The 27,799-nt window shown below is 37.7% G+C and overlaps 1 protein-coding gene across 2 annotated transcripts in view; it reads left to right on the forward strand.

Annotated features, from left to right (window-relative positions):
* DNM3 (dynamin 3) overlaps positions 1–27,799 on the forward strand; it is a 607,030-nt gene that overhangs the window by 103,528 nt on the left and 475,703 nt on the right. For both annotated transcript variants that reach the window (XM_012657777.1, XM_012657778.1), the window contains exon 2: positions 2,242–2,315. In XM_012657777.1, coding sequence (XP_012513231.1) covers positions 2,242–2,315 — 74 coding nt within the window. The remainder of the gene's footprint in view (positions 1–2,241; positions 2,316–27,799) is intronic.

Here is a 27,799-nt window from a genome sequence, read left to right on the forward strand (position 1 = left end):
TCCCCTCCTCTCCCCTCCCACCTGCCTGACACCCAATAAATGTTATTCTTATATGTGCACTTAGGTGTTGATCAGTGAAACCAATTTGCTGGTGAGTACATGTGGCGCTTATTTTTCCATTCTTGGGATACTTCACTTAGTAGTCTATTTTGCTTCAATAAAAGCAAACGCATTGTTCAAAGGGATTGTTATAAATCTACATTATAAATGTATGGTTACATGCAGGAGTCAAAGCAGGTAGGTCCCAACATGAAGGTTATTAAGTAACTAGACCTCTTTTCTTCCTTCTTTTTTCCCTCTGTCCTTCCTTCTCTACCTCTTTTTTTGTTTGTTTATTTAAAGAAAATATTTTATTGATTTGTTAAATGGCCATTCATCATTTCTCTGTGGCATCTACACATCCTAAAATCTCATTCATGGTCCTCACAGCTCAGATTCCCTCCATCTCTTTACTGTGGACTTTTGTTTTGTTTTCCCTTCACTCATTTTGATCTTCAAATTAACTTTTTCCTTTTTGGTTCTAGGCATATAGTAGGTGCTTTTCTCATTTTGATTAAATTTTAAATGATTATTGAAACCATCCAAACTAGCAATTATTCTAATATAGAATAATCGGAGAACTGGAAAACATTAAAAGTGGGAGTATTTAGTTATATATATTTAGATACATTAAAAATATCATCATGAGAAAAGTATTGGTCCCTCTCTTTTCTGAACTCCAGTGTAGTTTGTCTGTTCCCTTCTTTAATGGTTTTCTGTGCGCATGTCTTTATGTGTCCGTTAGATTCCAAACTCTTGCTGTCTACCTAGAATGAATCCATGTCCACAGCATCTCCCTGGAACTTCTTAGTTTCTTGGTGAATTGTTTTTGATGAATAAATAATATCGTTTATTTCAGGTTTAATTTTAAAGAGCAAATACAAATCTGTAGTTTCACTGTTCTCTATTGTAGTAACATACAGTGACATTCTAAATGAACATTAATTAGCCTTGGAGTTAAGGAGAAAAGTCATTAACCCAGTGCTTAATTCTATCTCTGGGACTCTCCATTCCAAAGTATCGGTGCAGCTAAAGATTTGGGTTTTGGAGTATTCTCACTGGCCTTTGCCTATTTTAAAAGCTACTGTTCATTGAAATCCCATCTGTGTTGAAGCTCTGTTCTGCCAAATTTGCAAAACTCATAGTACGCTGCATACCATTATCACCCACTGAATTGTTGACTAACACATCTTGACTTGAGGGCAGTGTTTTTCAAACTTTGGTGAGCATCAGAATCCCCTGGGAGGTTGTGAAAAGTACAGATGCCACACACCTTCCCCTGCGTGTTATGAATCTATAGCTTCAGGATGGGGCCTGGGTATCTGTAGTCGTAACACTTTCTGGTGGTCCTGGAACCACTTTTTGAGAAATACTGATGTTGAGTGAAAAGTTTACTTTGAATGGAGTTCCGTGATGATTCTTCTAAAAGTTGTGAGGCATTCTAAATGTATTTAAAAACTATGATATTGGCATGTTTATGGTATCTTTGGCATTGCAGAATTAGTAATAATTTATGTGGCAGTGCAGATGTAACTTTATATAGTACTTTCCTGGAGGTAGATTGATCGGTATATAAATAAATAAGTCAAAAAAAATATATTTATCAAAACCGCCATTTATCAGGAATAAGAACAAACAAAACTCAAGCTGCAATATTTTTTCTGCTGTTAATTTCTATAGACACAATATTTACTTCTATTTTATTCCACATTTTGTATGTCCTTTTTTTGGAGAAAATTTTCAGGACATTTAGAACATACAATCTAATGTGCCTCTAGTAATGGTCAGTATTTATTTGATGGTGGTAATGTTCATCTTAAGGCCAGAGAGAGTACTGAATTTCTTAATCATCAAAAAGAGTTTGAGGATTAATTTCAGCATCATATGTTTTTGTTAATACTGATTCACTGAACATCAAAATGAATTGATAATACACAGAAACTTAATGCAGATTTTATTTATTCTAGCTAAATTAATGAATGACGTGTTCCAGTGAGGTCATTATAATTCATATGCATCGATATTCAATATAATGCCCTCTTCACTCTTTTTTTTTAAAACTTTGCAAATGCTTTTTTATAAGATGAGTGTAGCATTCTTTAGATACATTGAAAGGTTGGGAATTAGGAGAATTACTGTGGAACTTGCCTTATAAATTTGCAGCTGATGAATGCCTTAATCTTTTATTTCTTATTTTTTTAGGGACTTTCTCCCTCGAGGGTCGGGCATTGTAACAAGACGACCTCTTGTGCTGCAGCTAGTTACTTCTAAAGCAGGTAATGAATGAGGTGTTTACTGCGTGGGTGAGCACATCCCGCAGCACCTGTTGCCTCCATGCCTTGGTGTTGGGTTGTACCAACAGAAACGTTTTTGTGATCACTCTGCTGTGGGCAGCTGCCTACGTTTCTCTCCAGAATGCTCCCTTCTTCATCGCTCTTTTAATTCTTTTGATTACATTAGAAAATCTCATTTGCATGTGTTTTTTTTTTAACAACTACTATTTTGTATGCCTAGAAAATAATATTTGCTGCTTGTAATCCATCTGTATCATTTTACAGTACAGCATAACCACTAATACTCCTTTGGTATATGTCGTTCCTGTGTACGTGTGTGTGTATGTGTGTGTGTGCTTGGGGATTTTTTAAGTCACAAAATCCCACAACCATGTAATCTCTGTGTGTATGTGTGTATGTGCATGTGTATCTAATTTATATTTATATCTAATGTGCTGTGCTTGCTCTTCTCCTGAACACCATGCTAATTTGATAGGCAAAGGATGCTTTGTTTTCATTTTATTTCAGCAGCTGGTGACATTGAACTTTTTTCCATGTTTATTTGCCATTTGTGTTTCTTCTCTTGTGAATTGGCTGTTTTTACCTTTCCCCATTTCTTTTTGAGGACTTTACTATATTTCCTATCAATTTCTTTGAGTGCTTTAGATTTAAGCACTCATAAAAATCATGCCTCATAAATTGCAAATGTTTTTAACAGCTTCTTTGAGATATAGTTATATATGCCATATAATTCAGCCAATTAAAGTTTACAATTCAACAGATTTAGTCTATTCACGATCAGCTTTAGAACTTTTCCTCACTCCCAAAAGAAACCCTGTGTGATTTCTCTCTTACTTTCTTTCACCCCACCACTCCATCTCTGGGCACTAATGACCTACTTTCTGTCTCTACAGGGTTCCCTATTCTGGACATTTCATATGAATGGAATCATATAATACATGGTCTTTTGTAATTGGCTTCTTTCTCTTAGCATAATATTCCCAAGGTTCGTTCATATCGTAACAAATATTAGAACTTCTTTCCTTTTTAGGGCTCAATAATATTCCATTGTCTGGATAGATCACATTTTGCTTATCCATTCATCAACTGAGGGGCATTTGGGTTGTTTCCACTCTTTAGTTATTATGAATCATTCTTCTATAAGCATTCATACACATACATGTTTCTGTGTGAACATGTGTTTTTATTTCTCTTGGAAATATACCCCAGAATGTAATGGCTGGACCAAATGGTAGCTCTATGTTTAATTGTTTAAGGAACTAACAGACTGTTTTTCAAAGTAGCTGCATCATTTTACATTCCCACCAGGAGTGTATGAAGGTTCTGGTATTTCTACATCTTCCGCAACACTTATGGGTATGAAGTGGTATTTCATTGTAGTTTTGACTTGGATTTTCCTAATGACTAATGATATTGAGCATCTTTTCATGTGCATAATGATAATCTGTATAACTTTTTTTGATAAATGTCCATTCATCTCCTTTGCCCTTTTTAAAATTGGGTTCTTTGCATTTTTATTATTGCATTGTAAGAGTTCTTTATATATTCTAGATACAAGACTCATATTAGATATAATTTGCAAATTTTTTATCCGTTCTGTAATCTGTCTTTTCACTTTCTTGATGGCATCCTTTGAAACACGAAAGTTCTGAATTTTGATGAAGTCTAATTTATCTGCTTTTTCTTTCATTGCTCATGATTTTGGTTTATATCTAAGGATCTTCTGCCCAAACCAAAATTATAAAGGTTTATTCTATGTTTTCTTTTATGAGATTTATAGTTTTGCTCTTACATTTAGGTCTTTGATCCATTTACAGTTAATTTTTTTATGAGGTAAGTGTCCAACTTTATGGTCTGCATGTGGATATCCAATAGTCTCAGCGCCATTTGTTGAAAAGACTATTCTTTCCCCATTGTATGATCTTGGCACCTTTGTCGAAAATCTGTTCACCATAAATACATGGGTTCATTTTTGGATTCTCAGTTCTGTTCAACTGACATATACATCTATTCCTTGTGCCAGTATTACACTCTCTTAATTACCCTTGCTTTGTAATAAGTTTTGAATTTGAGAACTGTGAGTCCTTCTACTTTGTTATTTTTTTTTCAAGATTGTTTTGGCTTTCCTGGGTCCCTTGAAATTCTATGTTTAGAATCAGCTTATTTTATCCCAGGAATGCAAAACTGGTTTAACATCTGAATGTCATTGAATGTAATGTATCATATCAATAGAAAGAAAAAAGTTAGAGGATCATTTCAATAGACTCAGAAAGAGGATTTGACAAAATTCAATACCTACTCATGATAAAAACTCCTAGTAAACTAGGAATATGTAGAGGGGAACTTCCTCAATGTGATAAAAGGCATCTACAAAAAACACATAGCTAAAATCATACTTAGTGGTGAAGGACTGGGTGCTTTCCCTCTAAGATCAGGAGCAATACAAATATGTCTGTTCTTGCCACTTCTATTCAATACTGTACTGGAGATCTAGCCAGGGCAATTGAGGAAAAGAAAGAAATAAAAGGCCTCCGTATTGGAAAAGAAGAAGTACAACTATTTCTATATGCAGACGATATTATCATGTATATAGAAGATTGTAAGGAATCCACTAAATAACTATTAGAACTAATAAATTATTTCAGCAAAGTTGCAGGATACAAGATCAATACACAAATACCAGTTGTATTTCTATATACTTGCAATGAATGATCCAAAAATGAAATTAAGAAAACAATTCTATTTATAATAGCATAAAAAAGAATATACTACTTAGAAATAACTTTAATGAAAGAAATGTAAAATTCATACTTTGAAAACTATAAATCATTGTTCAAAGAAATTGGAGAAGGTCTAAATATTTGGAAAAACATCCCATTTTCATTGATTGGAAGATTTAACAATGTCAATACTCCCCAAAGTGATCTACAGATTAAATACAATCCCTGTCAGAATCCTAGCTGAATTCTTTGGAGAAATTGTAGATATTTTTAACTAATTTTTTATTGTTGGAAAATCTGTACTAAGTTTGATTCTAAAGAATGGAAGTGCTGTCCATGGAAGTGCTGATTCAAGTGCTGTCATTTGAGAAAAGTGAGTTATTTGCAAATCTAAAAGGCAGCAGTCACTATTCTAGGTCCTGAAGATATGGCAATAATTAGGACAAAGTCTCCATCGTTCTGGTGATTTATATTTTGGTTATATCATTTTTAATATGTAGAAGTTTTACTCTTTATGGTTGTGAAATCTGCACATTTAAATAAAAGTAAATATTTAGCACAATATTCTTCCTTTTCATACTTTTATCATATTTTAACTTTTAGTTCTTTACCTCAAATTTGTTTTCATGTATGCTGAAACAATTTTTTCTCATTCTCCTTTATCTTATATTGCATTCCTATAACTACCACAATCTATTTCTGAATATCTTTCTGTGTTCTTGTAACAATTCCAAAGTGTTTTACTTTTGTGGGTTCATAATTTCTTTAATATTTTATCTGTCAGGGCTGCAGTCTTCTCCCCATCACTTATTTTTATTTAGGGATTCTATTCTGTTTGTGTGGAAAAGTCTAGAAAAATTTTATAGAGACAAAACTATTGCTACTAGGATTATATTAAACCTATAGATTCATTAGAGAACAATTTATGTCTTTAAAATATTCATAATTGTTTTTCCAATCCAAGGACTATATAACTTTCATTTGTTCAAATCTTTTTTTCTATTTCTTTGTAAAATTTTTTATGGTCTTTATATAGTGTCCATGAATTTCTAGTTAGGGTATTCATATTTACTTTTTGTTGTTCTTATAGTTTAAACGGTTTATTTTAAAACTATATTTTCAAACTCCTCATTGCTGATCTATGTAAAATTCTGCCGCTTTTTTTAATTTTAATTTTTAATTAACCATCTTATTCTATATTTGGCAGATTAAAATGTTTTAAATTGATTCTCTTGGGTATTTTAGTTACATAGTTATTTCATCTGCGTTTCTTAATTTATTCAATAAATACTTATCATGCTTCGCTTGACTAGCCTAAAAAAAAAAATACTTATCATGCAAATACTGAGATGGCTGAAGAAAGAAACTTATGACCAGAATATTAATAAGCTTCTTTGCAGTGGGGACCTTTTGGTGAGAATAGACATGGGAAAAATAGTCTTACATAGTGAGCTCCTTCAAGGAGGTATAACACATGCTTCTTCCGTGTACCATTTTGTGCCTTGTACGTCCTTAACCATTCTTTCTTTACGCCTGTTAATCAGTGACGACCATACCACACACTTCACCTCTCTTTTCATGCAAAGTAGACTAGAAATTCTTTCCTTAGGGAAAACCGTCCTGTTTCTACAATTTTTCAGATGCCTCAAATGGGGCTTTTGCGTTATAGCACTCTACTCGAGCTGATGCCTGCTGAGAGCTGGGCTCATTTTTTGTCATACTAAGTGAATTTGCTCATAGGAAAATCCCATGTGACCATAGGCTTAGGTTGATGGAGTATCAATAAATGGCAGGAAGAAGCAAGCTGGGGTGTGTGTCCAATGTTGCTGCAGTTTGCTCGTGCCTTCAGATCTTAACTGGGATCAGTTTCATAAATAGGTCTTCCTTTTGATTGATCCATTCAGTGAGTATTTATTGAATGACTGCTATGTGCCAGGCAAATATCACCATCATCGTGAGGCTTACATCCTAGTCGGGGAGAAACCAACAATAAACAAAACAAATATACAGAACATTGGGTAATGAAGAAAGTGAGCATTGAAGCCATGCTGGTATTTGTGTAGACAGAGGGAAGCTAGAAGGTTGCAAACAGGGCCACTTATGTGTTTGAAGTTTAACAAGGAGGCCAGCAGGGCTGGAGGTGGGGTGAGTGAGGAGGGTTGTACAAGTTGGGGTAAGGAGAGCTACTGTTGCTGAAACAGTAAGAAAGCTCATTGGGGAGGGTCTTGTGGGCCAGGGACCTTGAAAGGGAACATGATGGGAGGATGACAGCCTGAGAGTAGGAGCCACTGAATGTAAAAGAAAGAAAGGATAGAGCGATTGAGGGACTGGAGACTGGATTAGGATCATTCCTGTATACACAAGGAGGATGGAGGGATAACTCTTCTACTGCAATCAAACGGAAAGAGGAAAATGCGGGGGAAGCTGCAGGTTAATGTGTATTTTTAGTGGTAGAGAGTAGCAAGATTCCTCATTTGACCACTTTATTTTCTCCAGGAAGTAGGAGACAGGTGTTTGCTGATAAGGATCATTTTCTCTTCTCATTTTCATTAGTCATGTCCCTTATTGGTCTTAGACATCTTAGTACGTGGGCTAGGACTTCCGGAACCATGCTTCGGTCCGAGTTGTGATGAAAATCCCTCTTGTATTAAGCTATGCATATATTATTTATTGTTTGTTTGTCCTGATAAGGAACCGTTTTGTTCCTAATTTTTAAAAAGATTTTAAAGCATAAATAGATGTGAAATTTTATTGAGTGCCATTTTGGCATTTATTGAGATAATCATTTAAGAAACTCTTTGATACGGTCGTTCACCCTTTACGTACATAGATTTCTTATTTAAGCATCCTTGAATTCCTAAGGTACACTTGACTATAGTAACTTATTCTTTTGTTGTATTGTTGAAGTTCCGTTAGTTTATTTAGGTTATTTACATTTCATTCTCTATATATACTTCTATCATTGTCCAAACATCGAATCAAAGCTATACTAGTCAGCATACATTAAGTAGAGTAACTGTTTCTCTTGACTTTCTTCTATCAGCTTTCACAATCTTAAAAGTCCAGTGATACATTTCAGTTCTGTTTCTGATTGAGGAGGGCTGCGAGCCTTGATTTTTACAGAGGGTTTTATGCCTTTGACTCAGGAGTTCAGAGGTAGCAGCCATGGACGGTAAGAGCCTAAGCAAGGTTAGACTTGGGGCTGTGGTGGCACTTGGGTCCAGAGGCATGGGATGTCAGAGCACATAGGGAACATCGCAAACCATGTGGATACTGAGTGTTCTAATGCAGTGATTTTCCTGCCATATAACTCTAGAAGCTTTTATAAAGGGACTGGTAGGCCCAGGACAGGTACTATGTAAGAAACTATAATAATTAGTAGCTACCATTTTTTGAGCATAAGCAGCATTATCAGCACTGCAGTATTTTTTTAAGGCTAGTCAAGTGGAGCAGTGGGAGTGGAGAAGGAACAAAGGACTCTGTAACTGGTCGTGATCAATCAGTTGTAAACACCACGGCGCTCAGGCCAGCCAGCACTGCACATTCTAATAATATTTTTATTTAATCCTTATGAAAACCTTCTGAGATAGGTTTATGGTTCCCATTTTAGAAAAAGAGACACAGCACGGTTGAGCAATTTATCCAAAGCCACACTGTTGGCAGGAGTGGGGATTGTTACTAGTTTCTGTATGATACTGTTAATATTGCATTTTTAAAAGAGGAAACTCTGACTTGCTTTTATATTTGAAGAACATACTGCATATTTTTATAGGGTATTTTTTATGTAAAGGAGCATGAATATGTGAATGGTAAATGTAGAAATTATTTGATTAATTCATAATTGCTGTCTAATTTCTAAAACAATGCCCATTTAGTAAGATTTAACTGCTTGTCCCTACCTACTGCTATATTAGTTGCTAAACCAAGCCAAAAAAATTAGAGGCCCTAAGCCTTATTTAATATAATTTGTTGTAGGACATTTACTACTTAGCATAGAAGAACATTCCAAGAAATCACACGATATGGTGAGGAAGGTGAGGAAAATCACTGCTTCTCTTTTATTAATAAAGGTAAAAATTTTAAGAGATAGAGCCATGTAATTCGGTTTCCGAGAGGGGCATTTCTGAAGGTGTGGCTTGGAAGGACAAGAGCTGGACAAAGCATTGATGAGGTGCTGGGGGAAGACTGCAGCGTCAAGAGCAAGGGGGCAGGGAGAGAGTCTTCGTAAGACAATGGGACAGTTTTCAGTGGGTTGTGGCTTCTTCCTTCAGTGCTGTGCTAGAGCTGGCTTATGCCAGCTTCCAAGATCCGGTAGTGCACCTCTCTTCCCTTCTCTGTATTCAGTGACATCATGATGGTAGCTGGAAACTGGTCATGGTCGGAGCGCTTACACTACGAAAATTGGCAAATGCTACAAATCAAAGCTGTTTCCCCGTAAGGAGCCAGTTGTTAAGAATTTACCAGCACACCACTGGTTTCCTCCTTCTCAACACCTGATCTTACTGTTTACTGGTTAAATCATGTGTCAAACTGAGAAAGTAAATGTATCTGAGTGTAATATTTTTGATACCAAACACTTCTAACATATTAAAGTGTCAGTGCTTTAAGAAATGATACAGGCTGGGGGCAGGGACTCATACCTGTAATCCCAGCACTCTGGAGGCTGAGGCGGGAGGATCACTTGAGCTGAGGAGTTTGAGGCCAGCCTGAGCAAGAGTGAGACCCTGTCTATACTAAAAATAGAAAAATTAGCCAGGCGTTGTGGTGCGCACCTGTAGTCCCATCTACTCGGTAAGCTGAGGCAGGAGGGTCACTTGAACCCAGGAGTTGGAGCTTGCAGTGAGCTAAGATGACGCCACTGCAATCTACCAACAATGACAGAGTGGGACTCTGTCAAAAAAAAAAAAAAATGGTCCATTTGGAATTTGATGTGCTCCCTGAAGGAGAGGGTAGTTTTTCAACACCAGAATTTAAGTCCCTTTTGCATTAAAGATTAGTCCTGTTAAGGATTTGCAATAGGGAAGCCTGTAGGTCATGGTTAAGGACAAATGGTTTTTTCTCCCGGAGAATTTTTCTATGTTAAAATATTTCTCTAAATGCTATTGTATTGTTTACTCAGCTTTCAAGGACATTAATATAAGAAAGGAAGACATTAAAAATAAGAAATTACAAAATAGAAAAGTTAAGGGTAACTTTAAATTACAGAAGTATTCTGTTTTTTTTTTTTTTTTTGAGACAGGGTCTCGCTCTGTGACTCAGGCTAGAGTGCAGTGGTATCATCACAGTTTACTGCAGCCTCAAACTCCTGGGCTTAAGGGATCCTCCTGCCTCAGTCTCCCCAGCAGCTAGGACTACAGGTGTACACCACTATGCCAGGCTAATTTTTCTATTTTTTTGTAGAGACGAGGTCTAGCTCTTGCTCAGGCTGGTCTCCGACTCCTGGCCTCAAGCAATCCTCCCGCCTTGGCCTCCCAAAGTGCTAGGATTACAGGTGTGAGCAACTGTGCCTGGCAGAAATATTCTTTTGTGAAAGCTTTTCTTGCTTCTTCCTTTCGTGGATGTCAAATATATTATTCATGAAAATTTGATTTACCTCCTTTATATTGCATCTACCACACAATGTAAAGTGCGTTGGTATTTTAAAAATTGAGTATGACTTGTAGTTTATTAGAGAACTTGTTACTATTCACTACTTTGGATCCTTGGTTGGAGTTGCTATAAATAATTATTTTAATAAAGAAGGATACCCAGTAACAAAAACCAGAAAACTTGTTTGGAGGCAGCAGGTAGGTAACAAGGTGATGTGGAAATGCACAGTTCAGGCTGCAGGTCTGAGCAGCAGCAGGAGGGCTTGCGAAGGTGGTGCCCGACCGTGTTCTGGGAGAGGGCTCCATGCTGGGGTTCGCCTTCCACCAGCATTAGGAGCACTGTTGAGTCTTGGCAGAACTGACCCTAAGAGTATTTGAGGAGGTTGCTTCCTACTACGATAGGGAATCATTAATTCTGGAGAAAAATGTCAGCTTTTTACAGATGAGATATTTTAAAGAAGTTTGTAGGTTTTAGTGGTTAGGCTTTAAATCCTGATTTATGTACAATGACCAGGACTTGTTTTCTAGTTTCATAAATTAGACTGATACATAATGGAAACACTCAAATATTATTTTGAATAACAACACCGAAAACATTTTAGAACTACATATCTTATTTTACATTTAAATATCTGAATTTAATTAAAATAGGTATTTTAGAGAAAGATAGTCTGCTTTTGCAGAGGATTAAATGTTCGTTCTCTTTTCATTATGACAAATTAACCTCATGGTAAAAATAAATGTGCTTCTGAAAACATTCTTTCTTAACTTGCAGCCTGACCTTGTCCTGCTTCAGTGCTAATTCTCTATTACCTTCCATATAAAGTGCAGGTTACAGGCTCATTTTTCAAAGTCCCTTGAATATAGTTATTCCTAAATTTTAATGTGTGTAAGATGCACTGGGGGGCATCTGAAAGATGCGGATTCCTGGGCATCGCCCTCAGAGGTTTTAATCTGGTAGGTCTGGGATAGGGCCCAGGGATATGCATTTTATTTTATTTATTTATTTATTTTTATTTCAGCATGTTATGGGGGTACAGATGATTAGGTTACGTATGATGCCCTTACCCTCCCTGCCCCCCAAGTCCGAGCTTCAAGTGTGTCCATTCCCCCGGAGGTGCGCATCTCACTCATTGTGCATATGCCCGTCCCCTCCTACCCCCTCTGCCTCCCCCCACCCAACATCTAATACATGTTATTCTTATATGTGCACTTAAATGTTGATCAGCGAAAAAATATGGAACGCTTCATGAATTTGCATGTCATCCTTGCGCAGGGGCCATGCTAATCTTCTCTGTATCGTTCCAATCTTAGTATATGTGCTGCCGAAGCGAGCACGAGATATGCATTTTAAAGGACTTCTGCCAGGTGCTCCTATAGCTGTTGGTTTTTGAATCATATTTTGAGAAACACTCCTAGCAGTTTTATCTAATTCTCTCACTGTTGTCATCTTTTCTTTTTCTTCTTCCTTTTAATAGAATCTTTTTTTAGGGTGGGGGGAAATGACCTATCATTCTTTTTATAATTGTCTAAACGTCTGGTCATGGAGTCTGTGTAGAAGTCTAAGTACTGCGCTTTGGACATGCCAGGCGCCCATTCGGTGTTGAACCGTGTTCTCCTGCTGCCGGGGCATCTAGCTCAGACATCAGCACCCCTGACCCCGGCGTTGCAAGAACGTGAGGATCTTTGTAGGCTATCAGAGGTTGAGATTCTAAACATCAAGTTTTGTTGCTACATAACCAACCCGCCTTCTAGGCATAAACATCCCACTGAAACATCTATAGCAAGGAGTTGTGCTTATCCTCTGTCCCTGGGAGCTGGGCTCCTTCTCCTTGATTTCTGATAAGTCAAGAAATTTCCTTTGACCCCAGGGAATGTCACACAGTTATCAAGCACATAATTTTAATTCTGGAAAACGGAACTATCAAAAATAAATTAGAATATATTTGGTGGGCAAGGTGGATAATGGGAGTGTTGACTTTTCCAGAAAGTTTGAGGATCACTGACATAGAACAGATCAAAGGTATTAATCTTTCTGGCAGGTACTTTGGGTTATTTTTCCTTGGTTATTAGATGCAATGTTATTAATAAATGAAACTTAAAAGGTCCTCGGTGGAAAAAAATGCTTATTCATTGGATAGAAATGCAGATGCTACATAGATGTATTAAGGTAGGACGTTGTCCAAACTTCTCACATTTATAACCTATTTCATTGAGAGGTCACATGGTTTTCTTTCTGAAATCTTATAAACCTTGTTTTTTGGGGAAAAAAAGGATAATCAGTGCTATCTGGGACTTTCATTCAGACATACTTTAAATCTGATTTGATTGTGTTTTCCAGGTCACTGCTCTTTTAATATTTGCATGACTTAAGAAATTCAATTTGTCTTTATTTTAAGCTTGGTTATTGAGATCCCGCTGTGAATTACTAGTTATATTCATTTCTTTTATCTTTTTCTTTTAATTTTCCTGATAGTACTTTCAAACTGCTATTTTTACCCATTTTCTTTCATTACCCTTTTTTCCTTGGCTTAAACATTGACCACACATTTATTAATAGACTTAAAATTTCCAGTAGCTCAGTTATCTACCTTCTAATATAAAGCTGAGAGCAATTTTCACTCAACTCTCAAAATTTTGGGAAAAGTTAAGGAGCTGTTTTAAGTAAACTGACCCAAATTTTATTTCTTCACAGTTAGATGACTGCCTTTTAACACCACATACATTTCTGTTTAGGAGGGAAATGACTAAACCAAAGGTATTATATTTCTCCTCAAAGTAAATGAGGAAACAATATATTTCATTAGAACTACCACTTGTGATTATGAGGTTAAGGTGACTTTTGAGTTGGTGATAATTTGTCATATTTTAGGTCTGTTTGTCTGTATTCTGTTTTAGGAGAAAGTCTGTAGCTGCCTCATGTTTCTGAACCAAAAATTATAATTCTCTGGTCTCAGTCTTCTTTGGTCCATGTAACATCTACTCCAGAATTATGTCTGTTTAAAGAGGTTGGATGAAAGAGAGGTAACTAGATCCTTAGTTTCAGGACTTCTCTTTCTTTCTATCCCCTTCCCCAATCCCATCTTTGAAAAATGAGTTGTCTTAAGCTGGGTGTGGTGGCACACGCCTGTAGTCCCAGCTACCTGGGGGACTGAGGCAGGAGGGTCACTTGAGCCCAGGAGATCCAGGCCACAGTGTGCTATGATTGTGCCTGAGAATCGCCCCCGCACCCCAGCCTGGGCAACACAGTGAGACGCTATCTCTAAACAAACAAAAATGGGTTGTCTTGAAATAGTTACTATTGAGGAGCACTAAAAGATACGCTGTAAAGTTGTTAATACCTGTTTACATCTGAGAGGAAGAGGTGTTTTTTTTTTTTATAGTGAGAAAAAAGAATAGACTTGTTTTACATCATGCTTATCTCTATAGTCAACTAATAATTATTACTTACCTACCCCTTCCCGCTCTCATTGTTTCCCCTTGGACCTCTAATAACATAAATCATAGATCATAGATGTCCCTGTATTTGCATTTGCTAGATGAGTTGGAGTAGTCTGGAATGCATTTTCTCTGCCTTCTCTTTCTTGAGTGGGGGGTGGAGGTGGGGTGGTAGGGGGGACATGCTTTATCCTTCCTGCCATAGCCTGTCTTCCTACCCGTAAGATCTTGAGCAGTAGTCACTTGGCCAGCAGGACAGGATGGGTTATTTCATCTACTGTTGAATGATATGGCCAGTAAGTTTAAGAAGCTGGTTGTTAGGGTATCTGAACAGTATGAGAATAGACCATAATTGAGTTACTCTGCTGATTTATAAGATGGTTTTATACCAATAGCAGGTGTTTATTTTTCAGAGTTAACCAAATTCACATTAAGTACTTTCTAAGTAATTGTGTTAGTTTAGTATTAACAGTCTCTGCAAGCCTGGTGGCATTTTTTCTCATTATTTTCCCAAAGCGTATTTATTTTGTAAATTTTTATCTTTGTATTTTTGCATTCATTCATTCATCTGCTCATTAAATAGATTTTTGAATGCCTGCAGTGTGTCACACAGCAGAGAAGTTGCCAATTTGTGTCCTGTGGACCATGTTTCAATTGTTTTCCTGTTGCTTTCATTTTGGGTAACATTTAAAGAGACCTGATTTGTTTTAACCTCTGCATCATTAACACACTGGATGGAATTGTCTCTCTCACTTCAGTTTTTACTGTTCCATTATATAGGAATTTGGGGTTATACAATACTTTACAAGCATTATAAAAACAGGAAGAACCTCTGTAAGGCATGTTGAGAGCAATTTGAGAGCCTTCGTCCTTGGGAAGGTCTTTTTTTTTTTTTTGAGACAGAGTCTCACTGTGTTGCCCGGGCTAGAGTGCCGTGGCGTCATCCTAGCTCACAGCAACCTCAAACTCCTGGGCTCAAGCAATCCTCCTGCCTCAGCCTCCCGAGTAGCTGGGACTACAGGCATGCGCCACCATGCCCGGCTAATTTTTTCTATATATTTTTAGTTGTCCGATTAATTTCTTTCTAATTTTAGTAGAGGCGGGGTCTCGCTCTTGTTCAGGCTGGTTTCGAACTCCTGAGCTCAAACGATCCGCCCGCCTCGGCCTCCAGAGAGCTAGGATTACAGGCATGAGCCACCGCACCCGGCCCCTTGGGAAGGTCTTTAATCTGAGGCACAACAACTGCAATTTCCATTTTAAATGTGGATTTATTTACCCTTACTGCTCTCATGCACCATCAAAACCCTTTTTTCTTGACATGTGTATATCTAATTCTTCTTCATTGTTCTATTTTAACATTTTCATTTTGCGATGTGCATGTCTCCCAATACTCATATTAGACACTATGGAGACTTGTCATTGATCATGTACTAGTGCACAATTCAGAATGAACATAAATATATTGAAATATGATACAGGTCTATTCTGATTTACAATGTAGGTATAATCTTGAAAAGTTGTCTAAATTGTTTATTACCATCTAAATTGCTGTTTGCCCTTAAATACATCTTTTTAATTGTTTTGTGTCTGCGCTATTGCAATTGTTAAAGTTGGGTATCCATAAAAATAAATGCATAAAGAACACTTAACAAATGTTTATTGATCACCTTTCCTCATGTGAAAGCTATTTTTTTTTTAGGTTTCTGAGGGATATACAAAGATCTACGTAAGACACAGTCCCTACGCTAAAAGGGTTATGCTATAGTGTCCAACAGGTGAACATATGTTTGCATTGAGTATGGCTAGGTAAAAGATTACAAGACAGGCTGGGTACTGTGGCTCATGCCTGTAATCCTAGCACTTTGGGAGGGCGAGGTGGGATGATTGCTTGAGGCCAGGAGTTCGAGACCAGCCTGAGCAAGAGCTAGACTCCATCTCTACAAAAAAATAGAAAAATTAGCTGAGTGTGGGGGTACGTGCATGTAGTCCTAGCTACTCTGGAGGCTGAGGCAGGAGGATCGCTTGAATCGAAGAGTTTGAAGTTGCTGTGAGCTATGATGACGCCACTGCAACAGATGTTGTATTGCCTGTGAGACAGAGCAAGACCCTGTCTCAAAAAGAAAAAAAAAAAATAAAGAAAACAAAGATTTACAAGACAAATACAGAGTAGATTTAGCAAAGTTGGCTTAGGTATTTATTCTAACCTGTTGGACACTACAGTATAACCACTAACAGGGTTAGCCACACTCTTAAATACCTCCTGGATGCTGTAATAGCAGAGGGTAAAAGTCACAGGAGTGATCAGAAGAAATTATCTGACTGAGAAAGGTGTACATACTGCAGCCGCAGAGTGAGCAAGAGTGACGGAGGTGAGTGTTTAGAGGTCGGGCCTGGAGAACATCCCCCTCGGGAAAAGTCAGCCCTCCTCCCTCTGTGCTGCCCCAGCCCGGCACTTAGATGTCTAGATGTCTATCGTGGAGTGCATCCGGGTGCGTCATTAACTGGGGTATCTGTGTTCATCCTACCGGGGTGTCTGCTCCTCAAGGGCAGAGACCAGGCATGTGAAGCTTGACATCCTTGTCAGTAGCATCCACACTTGATGCCGTCTTTGTTTCACCCACACGCTAATTAGGAAGGAAAATGATTTTCCTGAATGAATCCCTAACCAGCCCACACACATTCTCTATTTCTATGTCAGTGCTGTCTTTTTCTAAGTATCCCGAACAGCAGTGACTTGTAATATACATATGATAAAACCGAGTTTCTGTAGTTAAAGAAAAGCATGCACGTTTTTGCATAAAGGAGGGTTTATGATTAGGGATGATTTGCTGTAGTTTGAATTTTGTTTTTTTGCTTTTCTTTATATTGGGGGATGATTTCTTTGTGTTTTTGTTATAAAACTATATTTTTGTTTTTCATTCATATGTTTGAATTGAGGATGGCCATGTAAAGGATTTATAAGACAAATACAGAGTAGGTGTTACGAAGTTGGCTTGGGTATTGAGTAAGCTGTTTGGGAAAGACATTTGATGTCTTAGATCCAGAATGTTTTTAAATGCTGTTCGCTGGATTTTGTTTTGTTCTGTTTTACACGGGGCAAGGCGTTTGAGAATATTTTTCTGCTTGGAGTCTGGACCTCAGATGTGGGATCCAAGTTACTGTTCCCCAAGGTGCTGGCACAGAGCTAAGCCTCTTCCAAGGAACCATATGTTAAGTCCTAGTTATTAGTTGCTCAAGTGAAAGTGGTAGAGATACACAGCAAACTCTTATGTAAAGAAAGAAACAAAATGCAAAGCTAATATGCTTGTTTGAACAATACAACCTCAAAGAAATAAAATAACGTATGTGATGCATCAGTTTCAAGGGGGTATAATAGGTAAATATTTGATGTTAATTGAAAATTTCATTCATTCATTTATTCTACAAATATTTATTGAGAACTTCTATGTACCAGATACATAATAAACACAGTGGGCAACCTCACCTTATGTGGCAAGTCACACAAGAAACAAAACTAAGTAAGTACATTACAGAGTATGTTAGACAGTGTTAAATGCTATGGAATACGACAGGTCAAGGTAAGGATATTGGGAGTCCTGGGTTGTAGTTTTATGCAGTTTTTGAGTGTCACAAAGTCTTCGTGGAGCTGAGAGGGTGATCCACGTGGCAATCTTTAGGCAGAACATTCCAGACAGAAGCAAGAGCCAGTGCAAAGGCCTACGGTGGGCGTATGCCTGGCTTACTGGGGAAAAGCAGGGAGACCAGTGTGGCCTATAGCATAGGACATTCTTGTTTATATGTAATGTTTGAGGATTAGAGTGTCCTGCTTGATTAGTATTTTGGCTAAAAGGGAATAATCATGTATTCCATAAATGTATTATTGATTTTCAAAGAATAAAATTCAATAAAGTATATTTTAAGAAAAAAATTATTTAAAATAGGGGTCAGCAAGTTTTTTCTGTAAAGGCCCAGATATTTTAGGCTCTGGAGGACACACAGTCTCTGTTGTAACTCCTCAGATCTGCTGTTGTACCATGAAAGCAGCCGCAGACAATACATAAACAAATGGGTATGGCTGTGCTCCAGCAAACTTGATGGTCTCTGAAATTTGAATTTCATACAATCTTCACATGCTAAGAAATATTATCCTTTAAACATTTTTTTCATCCATGTAAAAAACAAAAACTATTCTTAGTTTAGGGGCTGTACAAAAACAGATGTCAGGCTGGATTTGGCTCTGAGGCCATAGTTTGCCAACCTCTGATTTAAAACACAATTAAAATTTTGTTAATTTGCAAATGCTATAGGATTTCATAGTACTTAAGGGATATTAGTCCAAGAATCACTTATTATTGTACAATATTGAAAATAGATTATCTTGGTATGGGTTTATATTAAAGTTCAAATTTCCTATAAGAGTATGGTACATCGTTGTATGTTTTTTTCCAAAAAAAGGATGATACAAAATTAGAAAAACATTCGATTGTTAGCATTTTTTGGTTCATAGGGTTTCATTTAAGTAAGAGACTATTGTATGGATAGTAAAGAGTTAAGAAACAGAAGAATTAACCATCAGAAAAAACATTGAATCTGATAAGATGACAAATTCAAATGTTTCATAAAGAAGAATTTCAGAAAATGGATTTTCGGGCTGGGCACGGTAGCTCATACCTATAATCCCAGCCTGGGCAAGATAGTGAGACCCCGTCTCTACAAAAATAAAAATAAGAATAATTAGCCAAGTGTGGTAGTGCACACCTGTAGTCCCAGCTACTTGGGAGGCTAAGACAGGAGGATTGCTTGAGCCCAGGTGTTCAAGGCCACATTGAGCTATGATAGTGCCACTGTACTCCAGCCTGGGTGACAGAGTGAGATGTTGTCTTCGAAAGAAAGAAAGAAAGGAAAGAAAAGAAGGAAGGAAGGAAGAGAGAGAGAAAGAAAGAAAATGGATTTTTGCAACTCAAACGTTATTATTGAAGTCAATTTCTTAAAGATCTTGGTTAATAAGTAATTATGAGAGGATATTTCAAAATTAAAAAAAAATCTATCATATGTCTTCATCCAACAGTGGGGAAATGGGGGAAAGAGAGGAGGTTGACAGTGGAAGCAGAGGATGAACTAATAGAGGTTGAGTTGATAGTCTAAGAGGTTGTTTTGTTTTTTTTTTTTTAACTAACGGTTAGAAAGTTACTGAAAAGTGTTTCTCTAAAATTATTTTCATTTTCATCTTGCTCTGAAACAAGAGGCTAAATTTGGAAACAATGGGGTTTGGTGGTGGGATGGTGGATAACCTACATCATATGGAGTGATCGAAATTCCTCTCTGAGGAGGTGGCATTTCAGGTGAGATCCTAAGGGTTAGAAGGAGCGATATGTGGAGAGAGTGGGGAAGGACGTTCTAAACAGGAGGAACTGGCTAGCACAGGGGGCCCAAGGTAAGACAGAGTTCAGCGTGCTGCCGGACCCTCAAGACCAACACGGCTGGTTCACAGCGAGAATGAAGGAGTGCGGTGCCTCATGCGGCTGCAGAGAAAGGCAGGGGAAGATCGTGCAGGATTTGCAGTTGGAATCTTATTTCAGTGACAGTGGAAATCTCTCAAGAGTTTTAAGACAAGGACCAACATATTCTGATTTACGTTTTAAGAAGATTTCTTTGTGCTTTGCAAAGACCATATTGTTGGGAAGCAGTTGTTGGGGAGGACAAACTTTTCCTCTACTCTCCTTAGTTCAGTGATCTGGGGCCTGAAAATTAAACTGACAAAAGACAGATTAGCAAGAGAAAAAACAGATTTTTATTCATGTATGTATGGACGTTCGCAGAAAAATGTGACTCAAAGGGGTGGTTGGAATTTAGGACTTATATACCATCTTAATAGGGAAAGGGAAGGGGGAGAAGGGCACTTATGGGAAAACAAATGACAATTTGGGAAGATCAAGGGGCCTTTGAGAGAACCAATGGGAGACAGGATAGTTTTGGGGACAATGTCCGTGTGGTGTGGTAGTTAGCAGTGGGAGCTGTGCTAAGCTAATGGTGATTGATAGCCATCCTTTCTCTGCTTGCTTGCTGTTGGTTAGATGATAAGGTAGTTGTGAACTTATGGTAAGTGTGTGCTTGAATATGCCCAGGTCTGTGCAGTAGACTATCCAGTGCATGGCCATTTCAGTTGGTGCAGAGGCGGGATTTCCTCGCAGTGGCAGCTGTCAGAGTGAGACAAGAGGAACAGGAGCAGGTAGCTGTTGCTCTGATGGCAGCGTGGTGTAAGCAGGCGGGATTTGTGGTTCCTCTGGATCGGGGGTTGCATTGGGACTGAGGCTTCCTTTCTTCTCTTTATGTCTCCAGCCTTATTCCCAGTTTCAAAAGAGTTGTAATCAATAGGACTTTTGTGTGTATGTATGTGTGTGTGTGTGTGTGTGTGTGTGTGTGTGTGTGTATCTGCTGTCCATAGGTAAACTTCTTACAGCAGGTTTTGTGTATATGTATGTTGGGGAAGGGTGTGTGCATTGTCTACCAAGGCTTCTAATATGACTGGGCTTAGATATTTTAAGAAAATATTACTCATAGTTGAAATGTTTTGTTTTTAATTTCAGAATATTATGGGGGTACAAACACTTTGGTTACATATATTGCCTTTGCACCATCCAAGTCTAGTTGAAATGTTTTTAATTTCATCATAATAGGTTGAGAAAAATTGGTCTTTCTCAGCAAGTACTGGAGTTCTTTTATTTGAACTTGCTTTTAAGAGTTAATAAATAAGTTTAGATGTATTATTATAATAAGAGAAACTTCTGTTTATTTGAATGTCAGGATTTCTCTAGGATAACAAAGCAATTAAGCAAATTAAATTTGTTTCCTTTGGCCCCACCCCACCATTTCTGTATTCATTTTTATTCCTTACGCATCTCATCTCCCCCAGGTGCCTGGGTTTTTATATCCTCTCGCACCTTGAAAGCCTTTCCAAGAGCATCTGATAAGTTCATTTACATTCAGATACAAGTAACTGATACAGTTTAAAGTGTTGAATATCCTGAAGGTCTTTGCATTTTAGCAGAAAAAGATGAGAAGCCTTACATGTTATAGAGATTAAGAATTTTCTGCTGGGAAGGGGAGGGTTTTTTGATTTTGCTTTTCTGACCGTTGTTTGTTTTGAATCTGTGGGGGCTTTTTCAAACTCTTAAAATCACACCACCAGGATGGCTACAACTCTGCTTCTACCCAAGGTTAGCACCTTAAGGTAATTCCATCTGCAGTAAGTTCAGAGTGCTTTATACATTATTTCTATTCTTTGAAGCACTCTGCTTGTAGAGAACAGACAGCAGTCCCATCTGTTTGACAGCTGATGAGACAAATACAACATTTTAGAGAAATAAAATAACATATTTGAAAGCACTTGGAAAAGTGTTAATGCATTATGCAAATGCAAATTTTTATTGGTAAATTGCTTAAGACCTGACAATTTCAGCAGACTCACTAAATTTTTAATCAAGGTACTAATGTATAATGGATAAGGAAAATAGGAGGAGTTAATAATTAGATGTTTTAAGATTGAGCCAGGTTAAGAATTCTATTTCTTACTTTGGGAGGCCGAGGCAGGACGGTCGCTTGAGGCCAGGAGTTCAAGTTCAGCCTGGGCAACATAGCGAAAGCCCATCTCTACAAAAGATAAAATAATTAGCTGGGTGTGGTAGCACACACCTGTAGTCCCAGCTCTTCAGGAGGCCGAGGTGGGAGGATTGTTGGAGCCCAGGAGTTTGAGGATGCAGTGAGCTATGATCGTGCCACTGCACTCCTGCCTGGGCAACAGAGTGAGACCTTGTTTCAAAAAAAAGAAAAAAAAGAAGAATTTGGACATTTCTTTATTTAGAGTGCCTAAGTTGAACTGCCATTTTTATTTTTTAGGGTTCTGGGTGCCTGAGAAGGAAAGGGTGATATGATAGACTGTCAAATGACCAGTGCCAAGGTGAAAATGCCCACATTATATAGATCAGCTTCCATCTGAATGAGCTTCTCATTGATCTCACCACTTTAGAGAGAAAGGGGATGGCAGCTGTTCACTGATAACTCGGGTAACTGAAAGAAGTGCTGCCAAGGAAAACAACTCCTACACGTTGCTGGTTCTGCTGGAACCCCTGTTAACAGACTTCCTCCAACCGGCTGGTTTCCTGAAGGAGCCAAATTCCCCAATGGTAATCTGACCAAAACACTAAATGACTCCAGTGGTTAGAACAGAATCCAGATAGAGGAAGTACTAAGGTCAAGATTTGTAAACTACAACTAAATTATGAAAGCTATTCTACTTCCTACTATTGAGGCACTCAAGAGTTTTGAAAAAAATGCAGCGTTATGCGACTTCCTCAACTATGTAATTTGTTTAGGTGTATTGGTTAGGAAGTGCCTCAGATTTTATCTGATTTTTATATCAAGGAGGATGTTCTTGTTTGTTATGATTTTTCAAAAGAGAAAAACATCAAAGTTACTGAAAAACAAGATCATTTTTTTTAATTATAGGGAAATCTCAGGAATTTACTGATTTCATGAAATAAATAGCTTCCCTAATCATAAAATGTTTTTATATGAGAAATTGTAGAGTATATTTTAAATTTTGTAAATAAAATATTACTAACTTATGCAGTAATGAAGACATATTACCCCACAAACACCTACTTCTAGTCTTAGCTCAATGTATGAGTGGAAATGTTAGACCTGGGCTCTCCCTCCAGGGCCAGGGATCCATCTCCCACCAAGGGAGAGCAGAGCTGCCAGTGCAGGCATAAGGGGGGATGGCAGATAAACATGCAAGAAGATGCTTAACATCATTAGTCACTAGGGAAGTGAAAATTAAAACCACAATCACATACCATTGTACACCTACTAAAATGTCTAAAATTAAAAAGATTGACCATACGGAGTGTTGCCTATGGTGTGGAGGGACTAGAACCCTCTGACGCTGTTGGTGTCAAAGGTAAAATGGTGTAACGCTTTGGAAAACAGTTTGGCACTTTCTTAAAAAGTTAAATGTAACATCTACCCTGTGGTCCAGCCAATCCATTTCTTGGTACAGTATTTACCCAAGAGAAATTGATGCATTTGTCCTCACAAAGACTTGTACACAAATAGCCAGAAACTGGAAACAACCCAAGTGATGCTCAGCAGGTGGGTGGGTAAGCAGATTGTGGAACATCCATGCAATGAAATACAACTCAGCAATAAAAAGGAATGATAGACTCAATGACTTAGATGACTTTCAACATAAATCATGCAAAGAAGCCAGACAAAAAATAGTACATATCATATAATCCTACAGATGATCCCTGACTTAAAATTATTTGACTTAAATATTTTTTGACTTTATGATGGTGCAAAATTGATACGTATTCAGTAGAAACCATACCTCGACTTTTGAATTTTGATCTTTTCCTGGGCTAGTGATATGCGGTAGCATACTCTCTCGCAATGTTGGGCAGGAGCAGTGAGCCACAGCTCCCAGTCAGCCCTGTGATCGCAAGAGTAAATAATCAATACTCCACAATGTACTGTGTTGCCAGATTATTTTGCCCAGCTTTAGGCTGTTCTGAGCACATTTAAGGTAGGCTAGGCGAAGCTATGATGTTCAGTAGGCTAAGTGGATTAAATGCATTTTGACTTACAACATTGTCAACTTATAATGGGTTTATTGAGACATGACCCCATAGTAAGTCAAGGAGCATCTGCATTTCTATAAAATTCTAGGCAGTGTAAACTAATCTATAGTGACAGAAAGCCCATGAATGGTTTTACAGGGAGGAAGGGATTGCTAAGGGGCAGGAGGAAACTTTTGAGGGTGATGAATATGTTCTTTAACTTGATTTTGGTGATTGTTTCACAGGGATATACATGTATATACTTATCAAATTATTCACATTAAATATGTGCAATTTATTATATATCAGTTATACCTTAATACAGCTATTAAAATATCATGTGTCCATCTACCTTATTGCTCTGAATGTGTAGCTTAGTCATATGCAGAAACTTCTCCTGCTTATTATTATTATTATTGTTATTATTTGGGTGGGGAAAGAAGAGTGTGCCATGTCATCAAGTTATGCTTTGATTTCTGTACTCTGGGTTTCCCAAAGACATTAGGTGATAAACACAATGTGACTCACATACACATTTTCTTAAGGTTAAATTCTCTTTAAGATATTGTAAACCCTACTACTCCCATATTATTGAGTCCTTAGTTCAAATAGTAAAACTTGGTGGTTGCTTTATCAGTTCTACTGATCCCAGTGATTGATGTTCCCTCTTGTTCTTTACCTTAAAACATGATGATTACTTTGATAAAACTCACATTTTGATCTCAAGGCAAGAAGACATTGCTGAATTCATATACTTAGCTCTTTTGATCAACGTAGAACTTGGTACCTACCTGGTTATCAAGTGGCAAAATATTGAAATAAAAGCCAAACTTTGAAATATTTTACATGAAATATTTGTCATACTTGCCTTTCTGTTCCCTAACTATGCTTATGTTTGGCAAAAGCATTCTCATTCTCCAAAGTTTTAATTTATTCGTGAAGAAATATATTTCTGAATAACTGGATTTGTGATGAGGCAGATTTTCAGCTCAGGCAGCAAAGCAGCACTATGAGTAAAGGGTACTGTTGATTTGTTGTGTGACCTTGGCCAACACATTGCGTAGTTGGTCTTTAGTTTTCCCTTCGTTGACATATAACTAATGATGTCCTGAACAAAGCACTATAATTTGACATTTCAAATCCCTAGGCAGTAGTTTCCCAAAGGATGCTCCAACTCTTTCCTTGCTAGATGGTGCACTCTTCACTCAGAAGGGGTCTCCTCTATCCCATACGTAGGTTACGTGTGCAATGTAGGGATGGCTTGGGTGGTAAGGCAGTGGGACCCAACTGGAAAGATGACTTTAAAATAATTAAAAATTTGATATCCTCTAAAAGTTAGCATACAGGAAGAAATGTTTTCATAGTATTGTTTTTTTGAGACAGGGTGTTGCTCTGTTGTTCAGACTGGTTTCAAACTCCTGGGCTCAAGTGATCCTCCTGCCTCAGCCTCCTGAGTAGCTGGGACTACAGGTGTGCGCCACTACACCCAGCTCTACTTTTTTAAAAAATTAAAAACTGTGTTCTCTGCTCCAGATGTCAATCAAAACTATTTGTTTATTTGATACATCACCGTGTACTTCTGGTATCTTGCCCATTACTGTGCCAGGCCTGTTGGGACATGTGGTTGAAGCAAAAGCCATATCCCTGGCGCTAGGGATAGATGGCTTTGTTGATTGGAGAGATGAGGCAGAAGTGAGAATTCAGTGATAAACTGCACTGGGTCATGGCTCTCAGTATGAAAGGAAATCAAGGGAAGGAGAGATCAAAGTGGGTTTGAGTAGTTAGAGCAGGTGCATTGGAGGCCCTGATCTGATATATATTTTAGGTAGCTGGGTGACATTGTATGTAGAGAGACAGGATTAAAGTTAGGTCTGAAGGTGGAATATGCAGGAGACAGTGAACAGATCTCTCCTTCCATACTGGTGATGGGGCTGACTTGGTACAGGGAGAGGTTAGAGAGAACATCGCAAACTTGATCGAGGAGTTTAGCATTTTCTGGTGAAAGACAGAAAGCCATTGTAGGTTTCTGAGTGGGGAAATCTCATGTTTTAAGAATATAGTTAAAGAATCCTATCTAGAAGAACTTAAAGCAATGTAGGCTAAAGTGAAATAGGTGTTGACAAGGACAGGGCCCAACTGCTTTACATAAAATATAAATGGATGATTTAGGATCATTTAGGTTCCTAGAAGTTAATATTTCTTCCCAAAGCCATTAGGGCTTGGTTCCATCTTTCCAGTCTCATTTTCTTCTATGCTCTTCAGTCAACCCTTTATTTTAGCAGTAATGAACACAGCATTTCTCAGGCTTAACTTTCTGTCCGGAGCTCCTTCTGTCATCCTCTCTTCCCGAAGCACTTCTGTTCTCTTGTGGAGGGAGCTGCAACTTGGCTCTACCTCTTCTTCAAGCCTTCTCTGACATCCTCCTTCCCCTAGTGGGTTGTGGGCTTCCTTGTGCTCCATTGCACCCTATACAGGCTTCTGTGAGGGGCACACTGTGTCCTCACTTGGTGTTTAGGTGTTTATCTGGTTGCTTTATCTAGTAGTCAGTGAGATTCTTGAGGGTAGAGGCCTTGCTTTATTTATACTTGTATTCCAAGTGCCTCATGATAGCTCCTGGGAAATGACGGTCATTTGTACAAATGCTTCTTGCATGAATGAACGGGTTCCTTCCCATCCCTACTGAGATCTTGTGAGATCCTACTCAGTTTAAGCTTTGGTGGGTGCAAACACAGTGCAAGTTTGTATTCCAGGAACATTTAATGACATGAAATTTAGTACATAGAATTTAAATGGATAGACTGGTAAATTTATTGACTATTTTAAGAGAGTTATTTGCCGTGTGAATCAACAAATAACATGCAGTTGCTTCTTTGCTGTTGTAGAAAGCAGAAAGGACTTTCTATGATTAGAACAAGTAATACCTCTATGTTTTAAAATAATGATTCTTTTTAGGGAGCCGTAATGTATATTTCTCCTAATTAAAACATGGGATTTACTGCCAATCTATGAATAAAGCACTTTCCTTTTTACATTGTTTTGATCTGTCAATTCAAAGTTAGTTATTATGTCATGGCTTTTGGTAAGAAATGGGTGATGATTCTAGACATTTCCATGATAGTCCTTTTTTGGAGGGAAGGACTTCAAAGCTTTAAAATACTAAAATTCTGGCTAAATAAAAATTATCATACAAGAGAATTCTGCTTATGTAGTTTGTATTAAATGAAGGTATCTAGAGGACTAACATATTTATGACCTTATGCTCATATCTAGTTCCTGCAGATTTATTTCTTTCAAATGTCATACGCTAGCCGAATGTGATATTTGCTATCATCTACAGATCACAAACTTGGCTGTTATTTTTTTTCTTAGTAATTAAATGCCATATGCACACCTTCAATTATGATAATTATATTTATGGTTTAGAGGTTTAGGCAAGTCATCTTGCACCTTCCATGCTACCAGGTATCTGAGCTTTAAACAGATGAGAACTTAGGGAAGAATTCAGCATGTCCTATGCTCAGTTCTTTATTTTTATTTAAAATATCGTACTGCATCCTCATTTTTCTTACTCTATTTAAAAAATTTTAACTTAAGGATTTGCTAGTAGCCAGAAATGATGCCAAGAAGGTTTAGCTTTAAAAGAAATGTCTTCAGAATAAAAAGCATAGAATTCCTGTTTTGCTTTTGTTTTAATTTGGTTTCGGAAGATATGAGATGTGGGATTTAGTCTCCTTACTGTTGTGGTCATTGTCCTTTTTCATATACTCTAGTTGGTTGGGAAAGCTGTTTAGCATGACATGCTGAAGCATGAAGCGTACTGCATGCAATACACGAGGGCTCAACCCAGCACATAGCTCAATTGCCCCTCCGGGTCTAGACATCACCCTGCAATTAATGACGTTTTAGATCACATTTGGGGGCAGGGATATTTTATTATTGGTTTATAGTGAACTTGCTGTCCATCATAACTGCCAAATCATTATTCTTTTTTGTGCTTTGCCTGTATCGTCTACTAGCATTAAGAGTAGGACTTTACATGTATTATCATAGTAAATCTCTTAAATTTGACTGACGATTCCAGTGTGGTGAGATAATTTTGGGTC

The sequence above is a fragment of the Propithecus coquereli genome, unplaced genomic scaffold (assembly GCF_000956105.1).
Source record: "Propithecus coquereli isolate 6110/MARCELLA unplaced genomic scaffold, Pcoq_1.0 Scaffold56, whole genome shotgun sequence".
In the NCBI taxonomy this organism is placed as follows: domain Eukaryota; kingdom Metazoa; phylum Chordata; class Mammalia; order Primates; family Indriidae; genus Propithecus; species Propithecus coquereli.